Source organism: Antechinus flavipes, chromosome 3 (assembly GCF_016432865.1).
Source record: "Antechinus flavipes isolate AdamAnt ecotype Samford, QLD, Australia chromosome 3, AdamAnt_v2, whole genome shotgun sequence".
NCBI classification, from domain to species: domain Eukaryota; kingdom Metazoa; phylum Chordata; class Mammalia; order Dasyuromorphia; family Dasyuridae; genus Antechinus; species Antechinus flavipes.
Window position 1 is genome coordinate 14,557,499 of NC_067400.1, and position 27,881 is coordinate 14,585,379.

A 27,881-nucleotide genomic window follows, 5' to 3' on the forward strand; every position below is an offset into this window, starting at 1 on the left:
TTTTTTTCAAGGTTGCCTTTTTTTCCTATCTTTTTTTTTTTTTAAAGCTTTTTATTTTCAAAACATGCACGTATAATTTTTCAAAATAGACTCTTGCATAGCCTTGTGTTTCAGATTTTCACCTCCTTCCCCTCACTCCCTCCCCTAGATGGCAAGCAATCTAATATATGTTATACATGTTAAAATATGTGTTAAATCCAATATGTGTAAACACATTTATACAGTTTTCTTGTTGCAGAAGAAAAATCAGATCAAAAAGGAAAGAAAATGAGTAAGGAAACAAAATGCAAGGGAACAACATCAAACAGAGTGGGAATATTATGTTGTGATCCATACTCAATTCCCACAGTCCTCTCTCTGGGTGCAGATGGCTTTCTTCCTCACTAAACAAGTGGAACTGGTTTGAATCATCTCATTGTTGAAGAGAGCCACGTCCATCAGAATTGATCCTCATGTAGTCTTGTTATTGTCTTGTATAATGGTCTCCTGGTTCTGCTCATTTCACTCAGCATCAGTTCATGTAAGTCTCTCTAGGCCTTTCAGAAATCATCCTGCTGATTGTCAGAATAATAATATTCCATAATGTTCATATACCACAATTTATTCAGCCATTCTCCAACTGATGAGCATCCACTCAGTTTCCAGTTTCTTGCCACTACAAAAAGGGCTGCCACAAACATTTTGGCACATGTGGGTCCCTTTTCCTGTAAGATCTCTTTGGGAAACAAGCCAAGGTTGCATTTTAAAGCACACGAAAAGACAAATGGAATGAATAATTTCTTTCTAATTTGAATGTATGCAGAAAAGAACCTTTGGTGCTTTGTCCCAATAAACTTGGGAAAGAATTAGATTGGCAGGTAATTTTAAGATGGTTCCCATAGTGGGTTGGAATGGATATAGTCTGCTTTGCCTGCCAAATTGTGTATTGTATATATGTGGGCAACAAGGAAAGCACTAATGACTTGTCCAAAGTCTCCAAGGTAATTAAGCTGAAATGCGATAGCTATATCCTCTAATAAATGATTATTGGTGAAATGATAAATAAAGAGAAGAAACCTTTAGGCAATAAGAAACCATTTATTTTTTAAATTTTAATATTTTCTCCCAATAACATGTAAAAGCTTTTTAACATTTTTCTTAAAACTTTAAATACCAGAATTTTTCCCTCCCTCTTATACCTCCCCCCTCATTGAGAAGTCAGGCAGTTTAATATAGGTTATACTGTGCAGTCATGCAAAACACTTCCATATCAGTCATGTTTTCATGAAAGAAAACACAGACCAACAAAATCTCAAGAAAAATAAAAATTGTTTTAAAAAAAGAATGCTTCAATCTTCATTCACATTCTATCAGTATTTTCCTGATAGTATTTTCATTTTAAGTCCTTAGGAATTGTCTTGGATAATTATATTATAATTACATTTGAACTTGATCATCATATGGTATTGTGATTACCGTTCTCCAGTTCTGTTCACTTTGCATTGGTTCGTATAAATCTTTCCAAATTTTTCTGAAATTATCTCACTTGTTACTTTTTACACCACAATAGTATTCCATCTTGATCATATATCATATTTTGATTAATCATCTCCCAGTTGATGGACAGTTTACTCAATTTCCAATTCTTCGCCTACCACTAAAAGAACGGCCGTAAATATTGTTGTGTACATGGTTTCTTTTCCTTTTTTAAAAAATCCCTTTGGGATACAGACCTAGTAGTGGTATTGCTGAGTCCAAGAGTACCTGTGGGTTTTGTAGTCCTTTGGCTGTAGTTCCAAATTGATCGGCAGAATGGTTGAGTAAGTTCACAACTTCACCAGCAGTGTATTAGTGTCTCAATTTCCCCACATCATTTCCAGCATATGTCATTTTCCTTTTCTGTTATATTATTCCGTCTGATAGTATGGGGTGGTATTTGAGTTGTTCACATTTGAATTTCTCTAATAATTTAGAGCATATTTTCAAATGACAGGATTGATTACTTTGAAAACTTCCTGTCTTTTGGCATTTATCCATTGTGGACTGGCTCTTATTTCTATAGATTTGACTCGGTTCTCTTTATATTTGAGAAATGAGGCCTTTATCAGAGATATTTGCTGTAAATTTTTTTTTCACAGTTATGATTATGTATTTCCTATCATGCTTTTTCCTGTTTATCTTACACCTTTCATTTTGATTCTGATTTTTACCTCTCCCAGTCTGTCCTTCCGTCTGTCAGCTCCTCTTCCTCTCTTATCCCCTTCCTCTACTACTTTTTTTTAGGATAAGATAGATTTTTGTCCTATTTATTTAATCTATCAATTTCTGAATGTGCATGTTATTCCCTCTTTGATTCCCCAGTTCTGATGAGAGAAAGATTCAAGTAACCTTGCCCGCTTCCTCTATATTTCCCTCCACTGTAAAAGCTCTTTTGTGCTTTTATGTGAGAAGACTTATCTCATTCTCCTCCTTCCTTCCCCTCCTCCCAGTGCATTCCTCTTTCTCATCTCTTAATTTATTTCTTTTTAGTTATTATTCCATAGTATTTAATTCACATGCCCCTCTGTCTGCATACTTCTGTTTACCTGAATAAAGAGAACTGGCTCAGGAGTCATAAGGATCATCTTCCCAAGCAGGAAACGCAAACAATTTAACCTTCTTGAATTCCTGGTGATTTCTCTTTCCTGTTTACCTTTTTTATACTTCTCTCCAACCTTGTGGCAGTTTTGATTGGGTCATCTTCTGAGTTGGTTTTGATCTTCCCTCTCACCATAGTAACTTTCTATGGTCAGTCTCTTTTTTTGTTGTTGTTTGCTCATTGTCCAGCCTATTTATTGACTTTTAGCTTCATATTCACGTTGGGCTTGGAGGGGTCACTGTCACAAGCTTTGGGATCTTTGTGTTGCTGTTTTCAGAGCTAGTTCTGGGGATCTGTGAGTTTTCTGGGATTCTGAGACCGGCGGTGCTCCTGCCTGTGTTCCTGCCTATGAATGACTACACATTCTTTCTGCCCCTTGGCAGCTGCGAGTGCTGGCACTCCTTCTCCTGGGACTAAACCACTGGCTGGGCATGGGGGGTGCCACAGAGCCCTGTGCCCGGGGCTGGCAGAGGGGCCCCAGAAGCGGCTGCCTCCCTTCCGGAGGCTGGAACCCCAAGGTGTGGCCGGTGTGGCCTGTAGCTTAGGCTGACTGATCTTCCATGCCGACCTTCTCGATGGTCCTGGCCAGAAAGTTATTTTACTCGTCCTTCTGTGGGCTCTGTTGCTCTGGAACTCCTTGAGTTACTTAAAATTGTTTGGAGGGAAATTGAGGAGAGCTCGGGCAGGTCCTGCCTTTTTTCTGCCATCGTGGCTCTGACCTTCCTGTGGATGCTCCTTGAGGAGGGTGTGAGTGAGGAAGTGAGTCATTCTGCAGGAGAGTCTGGCTGTGATGTGCAAAAGAGAAGCTGGAGTCAGTGGAGGAGCGAGGGATGGAGAGATACAGACAGCAGGCTGGAAGAGTCCTGGGCTGGGCTCGGCTCGGAGGCCCGACCTCAACATCCAGCCTGGCTGGTGGGCATGGGGAGGGGGTCTGGACCTTTGTTCTCTGCTGCCCAAGAAACAGTTGGGCCTGGTGATGGCTGCCGGCTCTTCTGTGCCCAGGAGCTGGTAAAAGTCAGAGGGCTTGCCACGGACTAGCTCTCTTACCGTTAGAGTTGGAAGTCGTTCCCCTGCTTCCCTTGGGACGAGGTGGCCCCAGGCAGCCCCTCGGAGCGCCTCAAGTGCCTTCGTTAATGTGGAAATTCACATTCGACTCCTGTAATTTCTCTTGTGAATACCTTTATCATCTGGAGGAAATTTCTGGGTACGGCCACTTAGTGCTAATGCCATGCGATGCCACGTGCTGATGTTTGTAGAAGCTTCTTCTGAGGTAAATTGTGTCTGAAAGATTTTCCAAAATCAGCATCGATAGCAGTACACTACCAGTGTGATACTGAGTTAAGCAGGGGGTGGAGGGGGCACCCCAGGAAGTCTTAAACACATCCAGCCCCTTACAGGCCTGCCTGTATTCCACAGAAAGTGAAAAGGAAATTGCATTCTAGTTATTAAGAATTCTGGCTTGGGGGGTTTAGACAGGGTCTGCCCTGTCTGACTGAAAAGGTTTCAGACAGTCCACCCCAATCCCCCACTCCCCCGTGGTTCCCTCATCTCCCAGGGCTGGCAGAGCACTTAAGGCTTTTTCCTCCTGCTCTTGCCCTTCTTGCTTCACCTCCCTTCTCCCCCTCTTCCCACTTCCCTTCCCCCTCCTCCTCCTCCTTTTCTTCCCCTCCTCCTCCTCCTCCTGCTCCTCCCACCCACCTGCTCCTTGGCTGTCTCTGCTGCATCCTCAGCTCCTTTGCACTCTGCTCTCCCCATCCTGGTCCCCTGGTTCCCCTTCAGATCCCTGAAATTATCAGCCCCATCAAGATTAATTTGCTCCAGCTGAGACGAGCTCTGGCCCTCCAGCTCTCACCTGCAGCTTCTGGGCTGGGGGCGGGGGGAGGGCAGGGAATAGGCTAGGGAGAGGACGGCCTTTGGGCCTGTCTGGTCGTTCGACTCTGCTGGCCTCAGCCCCGCCTCCGCTCCAGGCCTTGCTGGCCCAGCCGTCCCCATCACCAGGCCTTGTCGGGTCCGGATCGCCGTGGGTGACGGAGCTCCCGACAGGGTTTCTTGGGGCTCTCACAGCTCTGGGAGGGAGGGGCTCTTCCCGGGGAGTGGAGGCCCAGGGCAGTGAGGTGATGGGCCGGCCGCTCTACACTGTCTGAAGCCACATCTGAACCCGGGTTTTCCTGACTCGATGCCCTGTAATTCTCATGGCTGGTCTGGTTTTGTAAATTGCTCGTGAGCAAAGATTAAGCAATTAAGTGATAAAAGTAACAAGGCTTACGTGGGGGGAGTGGTCGTGGAAGGTTAATGTGTCCACCAGGAGCTTAATACACATTTAAAAAATTGATGTCATCTCTAGTTTGTTAAACAGGCGTGTTTATTGGGTTCATGGTTAATAATTGAGTTTCTGTTCTGTGCCGTAACATCTTTTACAACAATAGCTTTTTTTTTAAATGCGATGATAGTTTTCAACATTCATCAATATTCATTCCCAATTGTCCCCCCCCCTCTCCCCCCACCCCAAGATAGCGTGTGATCCAGTATATGTTAAACATGCTCCGCCATAACAGTCTCATAGTGTTGTGTGTCTTGAGAATCTGGTTTGGATTGTTGTTGTTCATATGAAAGCAGTTAACATGTCAAAGGAAATGGTTATTTACATTTATTTTACTTGCATAATTTCCTTCCGGTCTCCGTAATATCATTACAAGATAGTCTGAAGTTTAGGATTATGTGAACTTCTGAATCCCTGTTTGAACCCTAACCCTCAACTTAGAGAAAACCTTTCAGTGATGAACTTTAACATGGAAGTAGAGAGTTTCTTTGGAGACTTGGTTTCTGAAAGGTTTTTGTTTGTTTGTTGATAAACCGCTTTGGAGAGAATCTGGAGAAAAACTGATTGTAAAGCTCCGGCCCTTGGGTGTAGTTAGTCCGTCAGTAAGCATTTATTAAGCACCTACTGTATGTACTAGGTTCTGGGTTATATGAGGATCACACATGAAGCAGCTCCAATATTTCGACAGAAGCTTACCTGAGGGCTCTTACCCTGGGCCATCCCAGCTGCCTGCATTCTGAGGGGAGAGATGTAGAGATATAAAGAAAGACAATAAATACAAGTGGCTACTTGTAATTACAAACCAGACAATTTTGAGGAGAAGAGCTCAGAATTTAAGGTCTAAGACTTCCTTTCCTTCTGTGTTTCAGGCTTAGGTGAAGAGGCAAGTGATCAGGTTGGTTTCCACTCAGCTTTCCTTTATTTATTTCCACCTGGGTAGAGAAAGAAAACAATTAAAGCATCCCAGTAATCTAAGATTTCTCTTCCAGTAGACACACAAAGTCATACAACCTAGAGCATTCCCTGAAGGCCTGGCACTGCTAAGTACAGCAGTTAGTGTTTACTGTAACTAAGAGCTGAAAAGAAAGTGGCTCATGATGGTCAGTGGGCACCTACTTCTTTGGAAAAGACAGGGTGATGCAGTAGATATTTCGTACAGGTTCTGCCCCAAATGGCTAAAATAAAACAAGTCTTTGTACTAGAGCTTTATGTTCTTTAACAATTCAGTTATTTTTCAAATAACTTTCTTTGGTTTCATATTCTTTGACCATTTATCAGTGGGGGAATAGCTTACGTTCTTGTGAATTTGACAAAGTTCATCTTTAAACAGATAGTAGAGAAATGTTTTGTAACCTTCCCTCTTGGACCAGGATTGACCATGGCGTCACATCTGTGTCATCGAGTCTTTTAATACTTTTTTATCAGTGTTATCATTATGGTGAATCTTTTCCTTGTGGTCTGCTCTCTTGTTCTGGATCAGTTTGCACAAGTGAACTAGACTCCAAATTTCTCGTGTTCGTTGTTTCTTATGGTGCTTAATATTCCATTATATTCATGTGCCAAAGTTTATCTAGAGAATTCCAGTAGATAGGGCCCACTTCCCCCAAGGTTTTTTGCTAGTACAAAAAGTCTTATGACTATTGTTACATGTATATGGGTCCTTTCTGTTATTATCCTCCTTGGATTCAAATGCCCAGTTAGGTGGGATCGTTAGCACAGTCCATGTGAACATTTTAGTCACGTTTTCTCATAATCATATTATGGGAACTGGACACATCCACAGTACCCCGAGAGGGAATTAGTGGGTCCAATTACCTTTTGTCATCTTTGCTAGTTTGTTGCTCTTATTAGAAACTAGAATTTACATTTCTCTCAGTTAGTAATTCCAGACTTTTTTTCCAAATGATTTTTGATTAATTGTTTAAAAAACTGGCCTTTTGTAACTTATCCATTGGGGAACTGTTGTTAGTTATATATTTACATATATACAAACATATACATTTCTTTTATGTCTTTGATTTCAAAGATTTATTAGAAGAATTTGGTACAAATATTCTTTCCCATATGGAACTTCTCTTATTCTAGGTGCATTGATTTTGTTCCTGCAAAAAAAGGGGGGGGGATTAAAATTTTTTACCTTTTTTTGTTTTTCTTATCAACAGTTGTGAAAGATACATCTTTTTTTTTTTTTTTTTTTTTTTTGTAAATAATGTAACTATTTACATTTGGAGCAGCTAAATGACAGTGATTAGACCACCTGATTCTAGAGTCAGGAAAAATTAAGTCCACATCCAGCCTAAGGCACTTCCTAGCTGTGTGATCCTGGGCAAGTCACTTAATCCTGTTGATCCCAATGTCCTCATCTGTAAAATGAGAAGGAAATGGTAAACAACTACACTATATTTGCCAAGAAAAGGATTGGATAACAACAAAATTTATATTTAATTTGCAGCAAGTATTTTTCATTCCCACTTTAATAAAATAGATCCAGTGGCACTTTCTTTTGATGCATCTTGTAAGTCAGCAAGAGGTTCTCTTCACTCTTAAGTCCAGTTCTCTATTCATGATACCAGGCTCTTGGAAGGAAAAAGAGTACATATCCTTTTAAAACTTTGACCAACTGTAAAAGGGAGGAGGCTTAAATGGATTGTGCTTCTTTGAGAGAAGAAAAACACTATTTGCAGGACAGCTGTAAGAGCTTTACTTCTAGGCTCTTGAGTAGTCATTTACCATGGCACCTTCAAATGTAGGAGGCTTAGAGGAAAATGAAAAAGTTTAGTTGTGAACTGGTTGCTTCTGTAGCTACTACATGTTTTGGTTCTTCTTAGAAAGCTACACCATCTGTCTCATTCAGCTATAACTGTTGGCGAAATTGCATTGTAATTTTCTTTTTTAATATTATCTTTCAAACCAAGGATTTGCCTTAAGCGAACAAAAAGTTATATTTTAAACTTGTTTGCATTTCTGCTCTAGAATCCTAAATTGTGATGTGGTGTTGGGATAAGACAACTCTGTCCTACCACCTTTTGGGTACCCCTATCAGTCTTCAAAAGGCTTTCTTCATAACACTCTTAAATGGGTAGCTAAGGGCAAGTCCTATCCCTTCTCTCTTGTCTCTCTCTTCACACGATAGAATTTTAGTACATTCATAAACAATATTTTGTTGAGCCATTCCCCCACTGGTGAACGTCTCCTTAATTTTAATTGATTTTTTTTACAATAAAAAGAGCTGCTTAAAGTAGTTTTACTATAGTAGAATTTATTCTCAGATTTTGTAGATAGATGTATTCTTCACTATTTGGCACCAGTAGTGACTCTGCTTTATATCTTTCATAGGCATTATCTTTGTTTCCATGGAATAGAGAAGACTTTTATAGGAAATTTGTAAACCTAATATTTTAGAATGAAAAGTTATTTAAATGATTAATGACAAAGCTTGGGACTGGAGGGATTATTTTAGAAAACCCAGTTAGTAATCTGGTCCTGCTTAAAAACTGCCTGGTTTTGGTGGTTTACAAAGTGAAAAGGTAAAAATGGTTGTGGGGGACGGTGGGAATTGGGAGATACAAAGAATGGTTATAAGGCTGAGTTTTAATTTTTGGTAGATGATTTTTTTAAAAACTGGATTTACACCAAATAGTTTAGGTGTGCATCCACATTCCTTGTGTCAAGACAGAGAAGATTTTTCATTTTCAATATTTAACACACTTCATGTGGGGAGTTATTGTTAACTATCCTTTTATAAAGTGTTAGGTCCTCAGTTACCATTTTTCTTTCTGTGTTTATTGGAGTAGATGTCATGACTCCTTTCTTCTCCGTGGTATCATTTTCACAATTAAAAATTCTTCTGTAAATTTTATTCACAGTTGGAGAATGCTGGAGGAGATCTCAAGGATGGCCACCACCACTATGAAGGGGCTGTTGTCATTCTGGATGCTGGTGCTCAGTATGGAAAAGTCATTGACAGGAGAGTGCGGGAGCTCTTTGTCCAGTCTGAGATCTTCCCTTTGGAAACACCAGCATTTGCCATCAAAGAGCAAGGATTTCGGTAGGCTTTGTTCTGCGTGGGGCAGGGTTCTCGGGTCTTGGGACATCGGACTGACTGATTTGTTTGATCCGAGTAGATGTCTGCCTCACTCTGGGAGTTCTTGTTCTCAATTTGTCTGAGCAGTGAAACCTTATAGGAAAGTGTGGCATTTACCAGAAATGTCCCAGGGTTTACTCTTTAAAAGCAAAAATAATGTAAACTCGTTTATTTAATTTAAAATTTTTTTTCTCATTTCTTATAATTACACCTCTTCCATGGATTGGTGACCCAATAGACAGAGGCTGGGTCCGGAGTCAGGAAGAGCTGAGTTCAAATGTAGCCTCAGAGACTCAGCCGGGTGATCCTGGAAAAGAATTCAGCCTTTATTTGCCTCAGTTTCTCATCTGCAAAAGGTGATGATAACATCCCTTCCTTCCTAGAGAAGATCAAAATGAAAAAATCACTATAAACTGCTTAGCTCATTGCTGACCTAGTAGATGCTATAGAAATGCTTATTCCCTTCTCCTTTGGGAATCCCTATAAGGATTGCATTTCATATGTTCTCTTATGTGTCAAAGTTAAGTGGTCAATGTTGAAATGTTAAACATTATGCCAGTGAAGGAAAGCAGATAGGGCCTTAGGTAGAATACTTTTTCTTCAGCAGTATTTTACTTTTCCATGTTGTATCCTGTTTTCTAGAGCTCCAAGTTGGGGTGATTAAATATACTTTCCTAATGGAGAAGAGATGAGGTGGGACTCCCGAGGATGTTGGGAAAATGGAGTCCGTTTATTTCCAGGGCTTTCCCCTTTTTATAATGTAACAAAAACATCTCTGAGCACATAGGACCACATAACTTGCTATTGTAGTTTGTCGCCCATGTCTTCCACCTGCTATCATTCTGCTTCAATCTCAGCATAGGTTGTCCCTGCCCCCTGACTTCTGTTGGGGGTCGAACCAGACATTGTTAGCAGATTCCCTCTGGGCTGAAGAGTCTTATATCTTACCCAGAGTTTCCCCACTGACTGTGACCCTCTACATTTCCAAATACTTAGAAAGTTTTCAACATTCATTTTTATAAGACTGTGTTCCACATTTTTTTCTTTTTCCCTCCCTCCTCCTCAAGACGGCAAGCAATCTGATGTACGTTAAATGGGTACAATTCTTTTAAACATATTTTCATTTCTGTCATGTTGTACAAAAAAATCAGACCAAAAGGAGAAAATCCATGAGAAAGAATACAAACCAAAAAGTGAAAATACTTGGCTTCCATCCACATTCAGTTTCCTTAGTTTTCTCTCTGGATGTAGATGGCTTTTTCCACCCTAATTCTATTGGAATTACTTTGAATCACTTAAGAGCAGCCAAATCCATCACAGTTGATCATCACAGAAACGTGGTGTTACTATGTACTGTGTTCTCTTGGTTATTCATTCAGCATCAGTTCATGCAAGTCTTTCTTCCAGGCTTTTCTGAAATCAGCCTGTTCATCATTTCTTATAGAATGATAGTATTCCATTGCATTCATATGTCCTAACCTGTTCAGCCATTCCTCAGCTGAGGGGCATCCACTCATTTTCCAGTTCTTTGCTACTAGAACATTTTTTATTAAGAGACCTTCTTTTAAAATTAGTCTTTTCTGACCTCATACAGAGGAGATTTAGTCACAAAAAATTACCAAAAAGGTCTCTTAAGTCTAACTCAGAAGATAGTTGTACAGCCCGAGGACATTGTTGTAAGATTCTCCAGTATTTCGTTTTCAAGGCTTATTTTTTAAAAGAAGTTTCTCTTGATTTTGTTCCTTTATCCTAATATCCCATGTATCTCCTGAACCTTTCTCCCGCCTATTCCCAGAGAACTCTGCCTTAGGAGAAATAGTATTTTTTAGCAAAAGTCATCGTGTTTTGAGAAGTTCATTGAAAAAATCCAAAAACATGTGCAGTGTATGACCCCTTTAGACCTCCTACCTTTATCAAGGGGTAGGTGGGGTGTCTTTATCTCCTTTTGAGTCCCACTGGATCTTTACTATTTTATCCGTGCTCTGACAAGTGCTCCTGGTCTTAGTTGTAATGAGAAATGTGTGCAAACAAATGGGATTCTGGGAATGAGATGAATCCAGAATACTGGCTTAAACTAGGAGCCATGAGAAGTACATAATGTGGAAAAGATCATGTGCAGCTGTAGGGATCAGGGAAGGTTTTAGGCAAGGCTGCTAGAGTTCAGGAAACTTAACAATTGATGTGGGTGGCTAATTAATGTCTGTTCCTTCATCCTCAGCGCCATCATAATCTCTGGAGGACCAAACTCGGTGTATGCAGAAGATGCCCCCTGGTTCGATCCAGCAATATTCACCATCGGCAAGCCAGTCCTTGGCATTTGCTATGGCATGCAGGTACTCTCCCATAAGTGCTGGTGCACAGGTGTGGATGGGCTTACATCTTGGTCTGTGCCAGCTCTGCCAGTGTTTGTTTGTGTTTGGGCTAAAATAAAATTTGAGGTCATAAAAATCATATTTCACTTAAGGATCCAACATCGGCTGCCCTAAGTGAAATGTCTGCAGCACTGCGAACCAAGCGGTCCAGTCGCCCAGATTTTTCCCCTGCTTTGGAAAGGGGCAAGTCACAAGGAAAACCGTTCCTGGAGGCCCATAAAAAGCAGCCCTAGATTGCAGCTCTCAGGGTTCTTTAGTCCAGACATGGCTCCTCCTCTGTCCCACAGCTGGGAAGGCCTTCATCGCTTGGCTTCTCTGGGAGATAGTTGGTAGAAGTGTTTTTCACAGAATTGAAATTTTCACTTTTAATTCATTCACATTTCAAGTTTTGATCTTGAGGCTGTGTTTTTCTTCATCCCCTAGTGGTGCTTTTTCCTTATCCTCTTCCTCTTTTAAATTTATACTTTGTCCTGGGATTAATTTAGTTGGATGTACTTTGCTGCAAGTCCTTTCCTGCAAGTAACTCTCCCTCCCTTCTATCTTACTCTCCCGGGTTATTAGAGTTTATGTACGTTTTTAATTTGTTTCCTTTCCCTCTCATCTCGTCTTCTTCCCCTCGTAATTGGGGCTACTATTGCAGAATTTCTTTGTTCCTTCCTTCCAACATCTTTTAAACGATTTTCTTGTACTGCACCTTTTCTTTGCTCTCTTTCTTATTATTTATTTTCCTTCCAGTCCTCTGAATTTTATTTTCTGATCTGGGGGCAATACCCTTGCTTGTTCTTTGTTTATTCTCTGTGCCCCACATGGTTGACTGTTGTTCTTTGTGCTTGAGATGATGGTGTTGGGGGTCTGGGTGCAGTGTGGCTGGGGCTGCTCAGACCTCTTGGAGCCCCGAAGGCTCCCCCAAAAGTCGGGCACAAAGAGTCTAGAAGAATGTGTGTTATGGATTGGCCCTCCCCTTCGCTCTGAGTTGTTCTGGTGTGCTTCTTGGGTGAGGACTGAGGGGCCTTCGCCTGTCGGCATCTCTAGGGCAGCGGAACGCTGGCTTAGACTCGGGGAGACCCAAGAGTGACCGTGGACAAGTCACTTCACCCTTTGTGCCTCGGTTTCCTCATCTGTAACAATGAGCTGGAGAAGGAACTAGCCAACCCCTCCAGCCTCTGCCAAGAAAACCCCCCTCAAAGTCACAGCTGGGGGCTTGTTTCTCATTCTTGTCTGCTCCAGCCTTCTTCCCTCCTGGGCCCCACTGCAGAGAGGTCCATTTGTGAGAGGAACGGTGTTGGCTGGCAGCAACCCGAGGGCTAGTTACCTGATGCCAACTGGGCAGCCTCGTTGTCCCACATTCCTGCTGTATAGTGGGCACTGCGTTCACTGCCAGAGATGGGGGAGAGAGATCCCACAAGCCCCCAAATGTCTGCAGAGCCAGCTTTGTGTGGGATAAGGAAGAGATGAGTGCCAGAGGGAAGGCACCCAAATTAGGAAGCTGGGGAGGCGTCTTGTGGAAGGTGTGTTTTAATTGGGCCTTGAAGGAAGCCAGCAGTGAGAGCAGAGGCGTGACAGGATAACCACCTTCCTTTCATTAGACCAGCTGATGGAGGTAGACTTCTGTGTCATTCTCTGGTGCCCCCGTCCCTGTGGGACAGAAGCCCAGAGCAGTGACTCTGGCTTCTCCAGGCCCTCCTGGGACTGCTCTGCTAATAGCCTTGGCTGCTAGTTTCTATAAATATTAGAGACAACCCCGTGTTGAGAACCCAGGATTTTACTTTATCCATCGTGAATCATCCGGGCCTGGTTCTCTTCCTGCTCCTGACCTTTGACCATTCTGGCTGTCGGCATCTGTGAGAGATGAGGATGATGTAGGTAGATATTTGTGGGTCTGGGGTAGGGCTGACACCCAACCAAAAGAGGAATGGCAGATTTCTCATTCCACATCTGACTTAATCATATCCGACTTGTGTTGTATCCATTGATTTTTCTTTTCCCCTCCTCCCAATTGAGCTGTTTTAAATCCTTCTGAGGAAAGTGGTGATTTTACAATTTCTGTAAATGGCCAAAACAGGTTTGTTTGATCAAAATATGACCTATGTGCCTCGATGCTGAATGTTTCAGAAAGGAAATCTGTTAGAATTCAGGAAGTGTGCAGATCAATTTTTTTTCCTCTCTTTTACTAGCTCACAAGCTTTGAAAATGAAGGGAGGAAATAGAGATCAATGATTCACACATGTGCAAGGAATACAAATGTATTCATGGTTCCTCTTGCTGATAGAGTTCATTATAGTGGAGAGCATTGGCCTGTGAAACACCTAAAGCCAATTCTGCCGGGTCGATTGCAGATTTTACTTGGATTAGTTCTTGGGAATAGAAGAAATCCAAATAGAAATAAGCAATGATATTCAATTTTAATGATCCACATGCTTCCTTTAAGGCAGCATCTCCGATAAAAAGGTTTTCACATATATACTATTAACTTTCTTTGTCATACCATAAAAATAGATCTTAATTTAGTTGAACATTAGAGAAATACAGCAAGTAGTTAATAATGTGCCTTGAGTTTCTACATTTTCCTCCTGGAATGGTGGGAACTTTAGTCAACTATATTCCAAATTGTGTCAATTGGTGGAAAATTTGTTGAGGTTCTTTCCCCCGCTTTGTTCTTATATAGAGGCACAAATATGTTCTCTTCTTTGAACTGGCTTTTACAGTTGGCATTTATAAAATTAACTGATGGTCCCTTGCCCAAAAAGCAAGTGTAGTTCCTTTAATAATAAATGTACGATCAAACTAAGGGACTGCTTGCAGTAGAGGAAAGTGGCTTGACCCTAGTTTATGGGGAATTTTACAGGATCTCTATTCAGGACTTTTAATAGAAAAATAGGAGAAGAAATTGGCATGTTTTTGACTCAGTTGGGGCACCTGGAGAGATCTCTTCGTGATTTCAGCCTTTCACATCATCACTTAGGCATTGAAGGACCAGTTTTTTTCTCCGGGGTCCTTCGGACAGTGAATGGCTGGCTGTCCACAACGCTTAGAGATGAGGAAGCTGAGGCTGGCAGGAGTGCACTGCCCACGGTCACGAGGGAGGATCGGCACTCAGTCTTCCTGACACTGGAGCAGCGCTGGCTTGCCCAGTGGGCTGCTCCCCTGGCTCTGTCCTGGTGTCCAGCCTGGTGGGCAGCTCGTACCTGGAGGGCATCCCTCAACCAAGCTCAGGCCTTGGGCTTCTCTGCATTCTAGAAAGCCAGGGTACATGGAAACTCCCTTGTGAACCAGCCCTGGAGCCAAGAGCCCCCCTGCTGGTGACGGCGACATTGGAGGTGGTGGCCCTTTGATGGGGCATCGAGTGTCCCGAGGGTGTGAGCCCATGACCAAGGCATCTGGCTTCTGTGGTTCGGGGCATGGGGCTCCCTCAGACTGGGCCCGAGCGCAGATTTGGCCACCAGCTGTGGGGCCTGAGGAGAAGCTGAGGGCGTCCCCCCTTCCCCGTGGCCGGTGGAGCACCTGCTGCGCGTCGTGTCCCCGGACACCTTCAGGGCCTTCTGCTTTGCCCTGTGTAAGCGGCCTTTCTTTTGTTTTGGCAGATGATGAATAAGGTATTTGGAGGGACGGTGCACAAGAAAAACGTTCGAGAAGACGGAGTCTTCAACATCAGCGTGGACAACACCTGCACGTTATTCAGGTATTAGCGACATTTCGGGCTTGCCCGTCCTGCTTGGTGAGAGATCCACAGAGCCGGGAGCTTCGGGCCGCGGGGCCCTGTCCGAGTCCTCCAGGGCTCGCTCCCACGGCTCGGGCCCTGTCCGCAGTCGGGCTTCTCTCCCTGGTGTGGCTGCTGGTCCCGCGGGGGTGCGTCGCAGCCTCTGCAGCTCAGCTCCGTGGGCACTGGTGGATGAGCCAGCTGGGGCCTCTGCCGTCCAGTGAGGGGAGAGAGCTCTGCTTGTCCCGGTTTTGCCCGTCATTCTCTGGCTCCATTGGGGCGAGCACTGGTGTTTTAAAGCCATTGTCGTGTCCCACCTGCACAGAGTCAGCCCCTCAGTACACAGAGGCCTCTGCTTTGGGCCAAGGCTGCCGCATGCCTGGGAGCCGGCTTCATTTTAGCATTGAGGAAAGGGGAGCGCAAGGCTGTCCCTTAATCAGATTGAAAGGAAGTGACCTCGCGGGCTTAGTGTGCAAGGGCTGTGAGTCACAGCAGAGTGTCTATGGGGGTGGGGGGTCAGGGCGGGCTGAATTGGCGTCTGGGACCACGGCAGGAGGGCTGCACTGTGAGCTGCAATGTCTTCCCAATAGCTGGCTTGTTACTGCTAGCCTCATGGGGGCCTCTTTGGGAAAGTGCTGCCCAAAATCCAGTTTTCTTTTGTAGCTTTACTCCAAGGAGACTTTTGTAGCTGTCAATTATTGTATTGATGCTGGCCTGAAATCCAAGGGATGCTCCCCTGTCTCTGAGACAGTGTGGCAGGCTCCCCCATTCTTCCCTGAAGGCCTAGTCACAGGTGGGCTTGGAGGATGTCTCCTCGAGGCTGAAGTGTTCCCGGGTCTGGCTCTGTCCCTGAGAGCACAAGGACCATCGGCCTGGGGGTTGTACTGAATTTGGACGGGCAAAGTTTCGTGCTCCGTTCTGGCCCGAGTATTCTCATTCTATGTTATACGGATTTTTTTTATTACAGGAAAAACACTAAATTTTGGCTTGAGGAGGTTTTGAAAATCAGGGCTCTAACTAGCTTGAGATTTTAAACCATTAGCTCCCTGATTCTCTTGAGTTTGAAGGCATTTCTATCATCCTGCAGCTCAATTTGAGTAACGGTGACACTTAGCAGCCACATTGTGGCCTCTCGTTTCATGGCTACGTTCTCCACAGAAGCTCGGCCGCAAGCTGCTCTTCAGGGGCTCGCTGCTTTCAAGACATGCTTTAAAGCTTTTATGAATCTCAGTGTTCTGGGGTTTGGCATTTTTTGCATCTTAACTCTAATTGAAATTTTATTTTCAGGGGTCTTCAGAAGGAAGAGATTGTGCTGCTCACACATGGAGACAGTGTAGACAAAGTAGCGGATGGATTCAAGGTCGTGGCACAGTCCGGGAACATCGTGGCAGGTAAGACTGTTTGAAATCTTTGGGACTTCCCTGTTTCTTTTTACTTACCTGTGGAGCATAGATGTGTCGCCTATTGGGGAACATTGGGTTCTGTTGCTTGCTTTCAGTGTTACAAAATGGGGGCCTTCACTGGCAGCCCTCCCTCCCTCTTTCTCACCCTCCCTCTTTTGCTCCTTCTCTCCCTCTCTCCCTCCCTACATTCCTTATCTTCCCTTTCTTCCCTCCTCTCTCTCTCCTTCCATTACTTCTGTTCCTTCCTCCTTCTCTCTTTTTTTCCTTCCCTCCCTTCTTCCCTTTTTTCTGTCCCTCCCTTTCTCCTCTCTCCATCTGTTTCTCCCTCCTTCTCTCCCTCTATTCCTTCCCTCTCTCTCACTCTTTCTTCCTCCCCACTCCCTTCTTCCCTCCTTCCCTCCGGTTCAGATTGTACCCATGTCAATTGGGATTCATGTGACCATGGACGAGTTACTGAAACTTCGCGCCTCAATTTCCTCACCATAAAGGGGTTGGGCTTGACCTTCTTCCTCCCACAGTTCCGCACGTGAGCTCCTCTGACCCCTCACTTCATGTTGTGACATGAGATTCCTTTGCACATCCAGTGGATGGGCCCTTGTCCCCCTGGAGGGCACTGGGAAGGAGCCGCTCCCGCCATGCTCAGCCAGTGTGGAAGGTGGTGGCCAGATGCCCCCTTAGCTTTTTCCTTACTATCTCTTCTTCTCTGTAAACCCCCTACCTCTGAGTCCCCGCCCCTTGAAGCAAAAGGCACATAAATGGCGGTTGGGCTGTGCCAGGTCTTCTGAAGGTGACTCATTATTGTGGGTTTTCATTTTGTATGTTTTCTGTGCCCCCCACTGTGTTACCTGTCTTCAGACTTACACAGGAAAAATAGACTTTTAAATAGGAGCAGTTTTTTAAATATCTGGTAATGTTATTTCCATGAAGGTATAGCAAATGAATCCAAAAAGTTGTATGGAGTGCAGTTCCACCCTGAGGTCGGCCTCACAGAAAACGGGAAAGTGATCCTGAAGAATTTCCTGTACGACATAGCCGGGTGCAGCGGGACCTTCACCGTGCAGAACCGGGAGCAGGAGTGCATCCGGGAGATCAAGGAGCGAGTGGGAACCTCCAAGGTTCTGGTGAGCAGCCTGAAGGCCATCGGGCCGCAAGGCCGTGGCCTGATTTACTTCTTCTTCATCAGATTCCATAAAATGGGTCCTTTGCACATGAAGCAGTTATCCCTACTTAGTCTTTGTGGTCTAGCTCAGTGCTTCCCAAGCTCCTCCATCTTGTACTTTTTGTCAGTAAACAAGGCACGCACACCTTCTAAATGTGTGTATTTATGACGTATAACTGTCGTAATCACAGACAGATGAGATAAAGGTGCAGGCTGTATGAGCCTAGGAGCGTGTCCAGAGCTAGGCTGGAAGAAGTGTATCATGGGGCAGCTTGGGGGATGGGTGGGTGAGAGGAGAGACCCGAGGCTGGTGGGAGCTGGGGCAGGACCTGGGTGAGCAAGGGGCCTGAGGGATCCAGTGGAGACATGGGCTGAGGCACAGAGAAGCAGCAAAGGAAGCCCAGGCCTTTGGAAGGATGGCGGCGGGGCTGTTTGAGGAGAAAGCCGCCCTCCCCACGCAGTCTGTGTTCCTCAGTCTTTCTCACCAAACATGGAAAACTGGGGGTGCAGCAAAGTCACTGACCTGAACCTCCTGAGGAGTCTGGGCGGGACAGGCTACAGAGTCCCTCGGGAGATCGCTGGTGGGAAGGCTGGGCCCGGTCTGTAGTAGTAGGGCCGGTGCTTGGTCCTGTCCCTGTAGTGTCAGTCCGTAGGCACAAATCATTGAGAACGCTGCTTCTTGGAGTTGTTTTGGACTGTTGTCCTTGGTATTAGTGGTGAAAAGTGAGTGGTCTGCCTTTCTCCAAACGTTGGAACCAATTCCATTTTTCCTCTTTTCGTGTCCTTCCTCTTTAGGTTTTACTCAGTGGTGGCGTCGACTCCACAGTTTGCACGGCTCTGTTGAATCGGGCTTTGGACCAAGATCAAGTCATTGCTGTCCATATAGATAATGGCTTTATGCGGAAGAGGGAGAGCCAGTCTGTGGAAGAAGCCCTCAAAAAACTTGGCATTCAGGTGAAAGGTACGGCTAAGACTGACATTTGGGGCGTTAGGTGCTGCGGAAGCTTTCTTCAGCACACTCTTTCACTCCAGACCTGTTGAACGGATTCCCTGCCTTTTATGGGACTTCTTTCCCAACCTTTCTTTTCCGTCCTTCTCTTTATTAATCATTTCCGGTTCATCGTTTGTAGCTTGTGGACGCATTGCTTGCTTGTTCCCCTGAGATTGTGCGCTCCTGGAGGGAGGCACTTCTTTTGCCTCTTTTTGTGTCCCCCGTGATCAGCATAGGGCTTGGGACACAGTAGGCACTTAATAAATGCTTATTGACTGATAGTGAGATCTTAAAATGCATTTGTTTCCTAGTACAGCATCTGTCACGTGGGACGTGACTGTTGGTGATGATGATCTGTTCATATCAGCTCTAGGGTGCGCCAGAGTCGCTCTGCAGCCGACACATTTGTAGTTAGCAGTTTTAATTTAACAGCATTGCATTTTGCTTGTAATTTTGTAATTTCTTTTGCTGTTTTCCTCCTTTCTTACCTTCCTGGTACCATATTAGGACAGGGGAACCCAAGGGTCTCCACAGCGGGGGGAGGAGGAAGGCCGGATGCTCTCTGTCTTTGTCAGAGGTAGAGGGATACTGGCTATTTACAAGGCTCTGGTGATCTTGTAGATCATTAAAGCCAATAGTTAAAGACAAGCTGGATTTGCTGTTCAGTTGGGATGGGTGGGTAACTACCTGGTGTGATCAGGCTGGCTCTGGGTGAAAGGTCAGGGCCGACGTGACCTGGACTCCCTCCCCTACTTCTTCCCCGCTCTGGGTCTCCCCATGGGCCACGGAGCTGAGCCGAGGAAGTCCAGCAGCGATAGCCCGAAGCTCACTCTTGGCCACAGCCAGCCCAGCAGCCCTGGCCCTCCTGAATCGGTCCTCGAGGGTCCCACATCCCCCTTCCTTCTCAGCCCGGGCCCTCCCAGCTTCCATTGGGCCACTGGGCAAGGACTCTTCCATGTTGCATGGGACTGAATTCTCCTGCTTTTCTCCAGTGAGTGGGGAAGATGCGCATCTCCTCACCGAGGCCAGGCCTCCGTCTTCGGGGCATGTGTTGGCATGGGTGACCCCCTTTTCCCCCCGTCCCGATCTGCTGTCTCTCTACGTGCCTCGGTGTCCCTCACCTATGACCATCACATCACAGCCCCTCCTTGCCCTCCGCCATCCTCTCCAGCCTCCTCCCTTTCACAGGCTTTAGACGCGTGGGCTCTTCCTCTCCCAGGCTCCTGCAGGCTGCTTCCTGACCTCACGGCTCCACCAAAGGGTTCTCCCCGAGCCCGAGGCGGCTGCTGATGGCCCGGTTGCTCCTTCCAGCCCGTTCTAATCTCATCCATCTTACCTCAGAAAAGCACGTAAGCCCTTTGGGCCCTGCTTCTCTATTTTTCAGCCAACTAAAAATGATCTGCCTTCCCTGGCTCACAGGGTGCACTGGAGAAGTCTCTTTGGTGGCAGGTTTGCCGTCCACACATAGCTTTTCATTCTTGATGAATTTTTTAATTCCTCTTTTCCCATAATTTCTCCATTGAAGATTATAGGAGGAGAGAAGGCAGGAACTTTGGAAAGGTCAAAGTGCCGTAGAATGCAAGGCCGTTTTTCTTCCTTGGGTTTTGAAGGACGTGGTGGCGTTTTTGTGGCCGCGATCCGAGCCCTCTCAGGGCCTGGGACCTGGCTCACTCGGTAGGTGTCCAGGAAACAGGACTTTGCCCGGCCTTCCTCGTCCTGATCGGTGTTCGGTGCTGGGGGCTCAGTTTTCTTGAATCTGAAGAGTCTCTTTCAGGAACTCGTATGTTTAACAGCATCAGTTCCTAACAGCAGAACATGTACAATCTCTTTGAACTATAATCTTGAAGCGGTCATAGCTTTAAACGTTGTGTGTATACACACAGCACGTAACATGTACATACGCCTCCATATGAAAGCTTTTTTTTAAAGAGTTGACACTTCCCCTTGGGAGGAAATTATGGCACAGAATAATTTTACTTTTAGAAATTGTTGTAAGATTTGATAGTTCTTGTCATAAAAATCAGCATGAACGTTTTTTGCTTTCCTGAGGAAAGAGCAGGATCTGTTTATAAGTGAGCAAAAATGAGTATATTTTTGGGGAGCACTTGGGAGCAGAGATGGAGGAAGAAGGTGAGAGACTCAGGCCTTTGACCTCGCATCAGTTGCCCAAATTCTCTGTTCTCTCTTAGCATCAGCTGCTTGGCTTCAGAAAGGGCTGTCGTAGCCATTTTAAAAGAGGAGATATTTGTAGATTTTAAACTTTGTGACCTTTACAGAACTTCCTTAAGGCGGGCGAGCCTGGGGGAATGCCGACTGCAAGCATGTCTGCTGTCTCATTGATGCTCCTTGGACCTGTTGTTGGTAGCCCAGCTTCAGTTTTGTGTTGGCTTCCAGTGCTTTCTGGCAGCACCCTCCTGGGCTCCCTGCCTTAGGTGGGGGACCTTTGAGGGAGCCCCGAGGGTTCTGGATTCCCCTGCAGCCCAGCCCAGAGCCTGTTCTCGGGAGGCGCAAATAAGAAATGTTTGTTGACGTCACTACGTGTGATAGTAATGATAACAGCTAGCATTTCTGTGGAGAGCTCGCTGCGTGCCGGTCGCTGGACTGAGTGCTCTCTGGTCATCTCATCTGATGCTCACAGCAGCTCTGGGATGTAGGGCTGCCATTGTCCCATTTTACACTTGAGGAAATTGAGGCAGAGAAATGTTAAGTGATTTGTTGAGTTGCACAGCTAGCAAGCATCTGGGAATGGAGGTGAATTCAGACCTTCCTTCCTCTGGGCCCGACACATGTGTAAAAGTTGAGGCGGTTAATGGAAACCATATTTCAGTTCTTAAGTGGGAAACCTGGAAGAGGAGTCCCATGGATTGGTTGGTGATATTTCCTAGTCGCCTGCTGCTCGGGATCACTGATCACTTTGGGAGGTTCCGCTGGCTGCACCCGGCCTGGATTCTAGTCAGAGGAATGAGCCGGATCTTGGTTTTCTGGGGCAGGCTGAGGGGGATGCCCTGGAATCCCACAGAGTCCCCCTAACTTTGTTCTTGAGAGCAAATGTTCATGGATTGCCTAAGTGGATAGTAGTTCTGGAACATGTGATAGACCCCGAGAGTTGTGGAGGGAGGATGCTTTATTCAGGTTTTGGTGGTTCTTTTAAAAACGCCTCTGTTTGTCACACAGTGGTCAATGCTGCTCATTCTTTCTACAACGGCACGACAACGTTACCGATATCTGAGGAAGACAGGACTCCCCGAAAAAGGATCAGCAAGACGTTAAACATGACCACAAGTCCCGAGGAGAAAAGGAAAATTATTGGAGACACCTTTGTTAAGGTACTTTTCTAGTTACATCTGAAGCGACTGACGTTTCTGTCCTGCTTCTCAGTGGCAGGTGAAGGGGCTCCTTTCAGATAGAATCAGCGTAGAGGCAACGGCAGCTTAGAGACTCCCTAATATCTGTTAGGGACATGGTGGAATGGCCTGCTGGGAGGCGGGGAGGGAAGCTGGTCGGTGCTCCAGGATACTCTGAACTGGTGTCCTCAGGACCCCCCCATGCGTCCATTCTCTGATTCTGAAAGGAGACGTGAGCCCCTTCACGGCCAGCTGGCCCTTGAAATGAGGGCATCGGACTGTGAGTGTTGCACTCTGATCCGCTTTCTGAATCTAGGGTTCTGAGTGGTTAGCACTTCTCACGGTGTTTGAAGTGGCCTCGTCTAGTTCTTTTACACAGCTTTGAAGAGTGCTGCTTGTTCCATCCTTGGTGAAAAATCACAACTTGTTAGATAGACTTTTCCAGTAAGTTGATAAGGAATCTCCCTAATTTTTCCTGCTGCTTCCTGTACCTTATATTAGCCATAGAAGGAATGATAGATGTAGGAAAAACTAGTCCGATTCAGAGCCACCATGTGGTTTTTAAATAGGAATGTTTTGCCCTACAACAGGTGGTCTTTGGAATTCATGATGCTATTAGTTGAGTTTCCCTTTGTCGTGGCTGGCTCCCCCAGCTTCCTGGCCAGGCTTGGAAACTGTTCAGAGAGAGAGAGAGAGAGAGAGAAATAGACAAGGAGAGACAGAGATAAATTAAAGAGACAGAGACAGAAAAAGAAAGGGATTGAGAGACAGAAAGAGATAGAGACAGAAATAGAGAGACACAAAGATAGAGAGGCTCAATTGGAGGGATGGCTGTGGCTGCTGGATGGGGGGACCCTAATCCGAAATGCACTGTTGCTATAAGGGAGAGAAGCACCCCCCTTGGCAGAGGCTGTGGGCACTCCCTGCTTTGCCCGCTCCGTGTCTGAGCAAACTCACCTCCTGTTCCCGTGCTCTCCTGCCCAAGGTGTGCCGCTGGGGCACCGGGGGGGCTGAGGTGGCGGCGTCTTCATTTGGCGCTGGGAGGGTGGGAGACCTAGTGGATTGTGGGATTTTGCAGGGAAGAAGGCGGCTTGGGTTTGAGGCAGACGGGACGTGTGGGCACAGCTCATGCCAGCCTGGCCTGCTCTGCCCCAAAGGCGCCTGCATCTGCTTGAACCTTGTGCCCGTCCTCTTGGTTACAGATCGCCAATGAAGTGATTGGAGAGATGAACCTGAAACCCGAGGAGGTTTTCCTTGCCCAGGGAACATTAAGGCCTGATCTAATTGAAAGTGCGTCCCTTGTAGCAAGCGGCAAAGCCGAGGTCATCAAAACGCACCACAACGACACGGAGCTCATCAGGAAGCTGAGAGAGGAGGTGAGGAGGGACCAGGGAGCCGTCCTCGGGGCCCGTGCCGGGCTGGGTGGGCTGGGACAGACCCCTCCCTGGGGAGAGCCCAGGGGCAGCACTGGCCTAGGTGCCCCGGGATGGGAGAAGCTCTCTGAGCCTTCATCCTTCCTCACGGCACAGCGTTTCAGCATATTCGTATCCTGTAATGTAGCCGGCCATTCCCAATCTGATTTGTCCATGTTATACTTTATACAGGTACTCTCCCTTTCTTTTGCCGGTAGACCACCTAGTATTATCACTGGATCAGAGGCTCTCCCCAGTTTAATAGCTTTTTCCTGCTTCCGTGTTGCTTCCCTTTGGATTGCTTCACAGATCGCCCCCGGTGCGTTAATGCACCCGTTTTCCGGCAGCTCCTCCGGCATTTGCAGGATTGCCCTTTGGCTTTCTCATTTTCCCCTTTTGCCAACTTTGCCGAGCTCACGGGTGCAAGGTGGTACCCTGGAGTTTTACTTTTTTCTTTTCTCTCATTATTTATTAGTGATTCAGAGTATCTTCATGAGGACATCGATAGCTTGGATTGCTTCCTCTGAAAATTACCTGTTTGTATCTTGGCCCATTTATTATTTAGGAAATGATTCTTATAAATTATTTAGGAAATGATTCTTCTTATAAATTTGGCTGAATTTCACTTCCTTTTTGATAGCTTGCCCAGGACCTGGGAAGGCCACCAAGTTTGCGGGTCTCCTCAGGACACTTTGAATTTGTGACCCGAGCCTGGGGGGGTGAGCACCAGGTCCTCCAGTTGGCCTCCGTTCCTGCGCACGGTTTCTGGGAGGGATTTGGGATCTCTTGTGTGCCCCTGGTGCTCAGCCTCTCCCGGGGGCCGGCTCCATGCCATCATGTCTGTGGGTCTCTAAACCTCCTCCCTAGATTTACCTGGGCTGGAAAAACAAGTCATTGACTTTTTCCTGGATTCCTCATCAAAATCTGGTCCGGTGTACTTCCTGATCTGTCTGGGCAATAGTTGGGGAGCAGAGGCTGTCTCTGACCGCCATCTTGGCTTTCTGATTTGTTTAGGGGGTCACCTGTATGTCCAGTTGTGTGCTCTGTGGGATGTTGGGCTGGGCCTAGTTTCTGCCTGTTTTCCCAGCAGTTTTTGTTGAATAGTGAGTTCTTTCTCTAATAGCTATGATCTTTTGGTTTCTCAAATGCTATTTGATGTACTCCTTTGCACCTGATCTCTTTTGATTGATTAATTCTCTAGTTATTTATATTTGTCTTTATTTGTGTAGAGAGTATTTTGTAATGGTTTTCATGTAGTTCTTGTCTATGTTTTGTGTGTGTCTTGGCAGATAGACTCCCAAGTATCGTATGTAGAGTCATTTTAAATGGAATTTCTTTTCCATTTTTCTTAAAATCATATATATGTACTGATGACTTATGTAAGTGTCCTGCAGTAGTTTTGGTGAAGTTATTTACATTTGACTTTAGGCTTCTCAGAGTAGTCCATCATATCATCCGCAAAAATTGATTAATTTTGTTTTTTCTTAGTCTGTACTTATTTCTTCAATGTCTTTTTATTTTTTTTGCTGAGGCAATTGGGATTAAGTGGCTTGCCCATGGTCACACAGACTGAAAGTAGTAAGTGTCTTGAGGCCAGATTTGAACTTAGGTCCTCCTGACTTCAGTGCTCTATCCACTGTGCCACCTAGCTGCCCCCTTCAATGTATTTTTAATGTCTTATTTCTATAGGTAGAATTTCTAGCACCATATTGAATAATAATGGTGACAATAGACATTTTTGTGCTGTCTCCCTCTCCTCTTTTGTTTTTGAAAGGTTTTTTAGCTTATCCCAATTAAATGTAATACTGGTTCTTTGGGTTTTAGATAGATAATACTGGTCATTTTAAGAAAAACTCCTTTTATTCTTTTGATTCCTAATGCTTTTAGCAGTGTTATCTTGTATTTTAAAAAACAATTTATCATATGATTTTTATTAATATGGCCAATTATCTTTATAGTATTACTGATAACTGAACTCTGTCCTAATCTCCTGGTATAAATTTAGCCTGCTCATAATATATCATCTTTGTGATGTATTGCTGTAGTCTCCTTGCTAATATTTTATTTAAAATGTTTGCATCAGTATTGCTTTGAGTTATTGATCTATAATTTTCACTCCGTTTTGATTTTAATTTAGGTATATTTGTGTGAATTTGATAGGACGCTTCTTTTTCCTAATTTTTTTTCAGTTTATGTAGAATTAATTAATTTTTCTAAATATTTAGTAAATTTCATTCATATATCATGTGATCCTTGGGTTTGGTTTTGTTTTTTTTTCTCTTTTGAGACTTTATTACATACTTTTATTACATATCTATAAAATTTATTTCATTTAGATTTTTTTTTCATCAGTTTTTTTGGCATACGATTGAGTAGAACAGTTTCCATGGTTTTTTATTTCTTTATTGGTTGCAAATTCACCTTTGTGATATAAATAATTTGGTTTTCTTCTTCCTCTTTTTAATCAGTTTAGCTAATAGCTTATTAATTAATTAATTAATTAATAGCTAATAGCTGTAAAACAGATGTTTTACAGATTTTTGTTTTCGTAAGTTGCTCTTAATTTTACCGACTAATTTCAGGGCTTTTATTGTTTTGTTCTCGATTTTAAAAATCTCTTCCTTGATTTGAAAAATATTTCAATTTTGTCTTTAATTTGATGTTTTCAACTTCTTGGGTTTTTTGTTTGTCTTAGCTCTTTTAATTGTTGCTTCATTGATTCTGTTCTTTCTACTGTTTTTGTCATTTCTATGATGGGTGAGTCAAGATCCACTCATTCTTTAAGATTAAGCTATTTAGTTTCCAATTTTTATTCTATGCTTCAAAATCTTTTTAATGAATGTAACTGTGCATTGTGGTTGGTGAAAGACTCATTTAATAGTTTTCCTTTTGTTTTTGTGAGATGTTTAATGTCCTAATACATTGTAATTTTTTATAAAAATGCCTAAACATCTATTCCTTTCTATCCTATTTAGTATTCTTCGGACACCTATCTTGATCATATCCAAAATTTCTTTTAGAATTTTATTTAGATTCTTCATTTCTTTGATAGGTTTACTTGGGTCTGAGAATGAAGTCACCCACTTTTGTAGTTTTACCATCCCTGCCTGATATTCATTTGCTTTTTCCTTTAAGAGTTTATATACCATGCCATTTAGTATGTATATGCAATATATAGTTTTGCTGTTTATCTTTTTTAATAAGATTTCTTTTTGCTATTGCTTTTTCTGAGGTCGTGATTGCTACTTTCTTTTCTAACCTCTTTTTTTTTTTTTTTAACTTTTTTGTTTTAAGTGTGTTTCATGTAAACATCATATTGTCTTTTCGTTTGTAATCCATCCTGCTGTCTTCTTACCTTTTATGGGTGAGTTCATCCAATTCACATTTATGGAATAACATGTTATACATATATATAACATATATATATGTTAACTGTGTATTTCCCTCCATTCTTAAGTTCTTTTCCTTTTTTTTTTTTTCCTGGCCTCTCTTTAGAGTTTGTTTTTTTCTAAGTTGTTCTCCTCCTAATTCCCTCTCCCCCTTTCCTTTAACATTTTCCCTGCTTTATTTCTTAGTGGGCAAAATGTATTTCTATATCCAAGTTGGGTGTGTGGGTGTGTCTATTTTTCCTTTCTCAGACCATTTCAGATGAGAATGAAATTCAAGTGTCCTTATTTTCCTCATACAGGCTTTTACTTGTGCATACAATTAACATAAGGTGATGTTCTCCATTTTTCCTGTCCTTTTCCTCCTCTACCAATATACTTCTCTTTTCCATTCTTTCCATTCTTTGAAGATCATCAAAACATAACAGAATCATTCAGGCTGTCTGTCTAATAAGATTCCTTGCATTACCCCCCAATGATGATAAAATTTTGTAATATGTACCACCTCCCCATATAAGAAGGTAAATAGGTTAATCTTTGTTAGTCCTTTATGATGACTCATTTATGTTTACCCTTTTGCACTTCTGGACTCTTGGGTTTGCATCTTAACATTTTCATCATTATTTTTAAGAAGTCATTATTTCTGTTATTTAGTATTTTCCCCAGTTACATGTAAAAACAATTAACACTTTGTGTTCCAGTTTCTTTCCCTTCTTCTCTCCCCATTTTGTTCAACAACTGTGTTTTCTTTTTAGGGAAAAGTAATAGAACCTCTGAAAGACTTCCATAAAGATGAAGTGAGGATTTTGGGTAGAGAACTTGGTCTTCCTGAAGAACTGGTCTCTAGACATCCATTCCCAGGTAAAGAATGTATTTGGGGTGCGAATGGGGGGCAGAGTTAAAGGGTGCGGACCCCTGGGTCTGTGTCCCTCCTGGCTGGGCCCCATCCATGCGGGGCCCGAGGAGATGGGGCTTCCCTGTTACAGGTGTAAAGCATGGCTATGGCTACAGTATCTCAATGTTTTCTATTTGTCTGCTGACTCCAGACCCTAAGGCCTTTATCACTGAGTCGGACATACAACAACCTGAGCCATTA

The 27,881-nt window shown here is 44.1% G+C and overlaps 1 protein-coding gene across 1 annotated transcript in view; it reads left to right on the forward strand.

Annotated features, from left to right (window-relative positions):
* GMPS (guanine monophosphate synthase) overlaps positions 1-27,881 on the forward strand; it is a 51,324-nt gene that overhangs the window by 8,100 nt on the left and 15,343 nt on the right. The window contains 9 exon segments of the mRNA XM_051983067.1: positions 8,804-8,985; positions 11,240-11,354; positions 14,975-15,072; positions 16,378-16,481; positions 17,421-17,614; positions 18,448-18,613; positions 21,818-21,969; positions 23,190-23,363; positions 27,541-27,646. Of these exon segments, the coding sequence (XP_051839027.1) occupies positions 8,804-8,985; positions 11,240-11,354; positions 14,975-15,072; positions 16,378-16,481; positions 17,421-17,614; positions 18,448-18,613; positions 21,818-21,969; positions 23,190-23,363; positions 27,541-27,646 (1,291 nt within the window).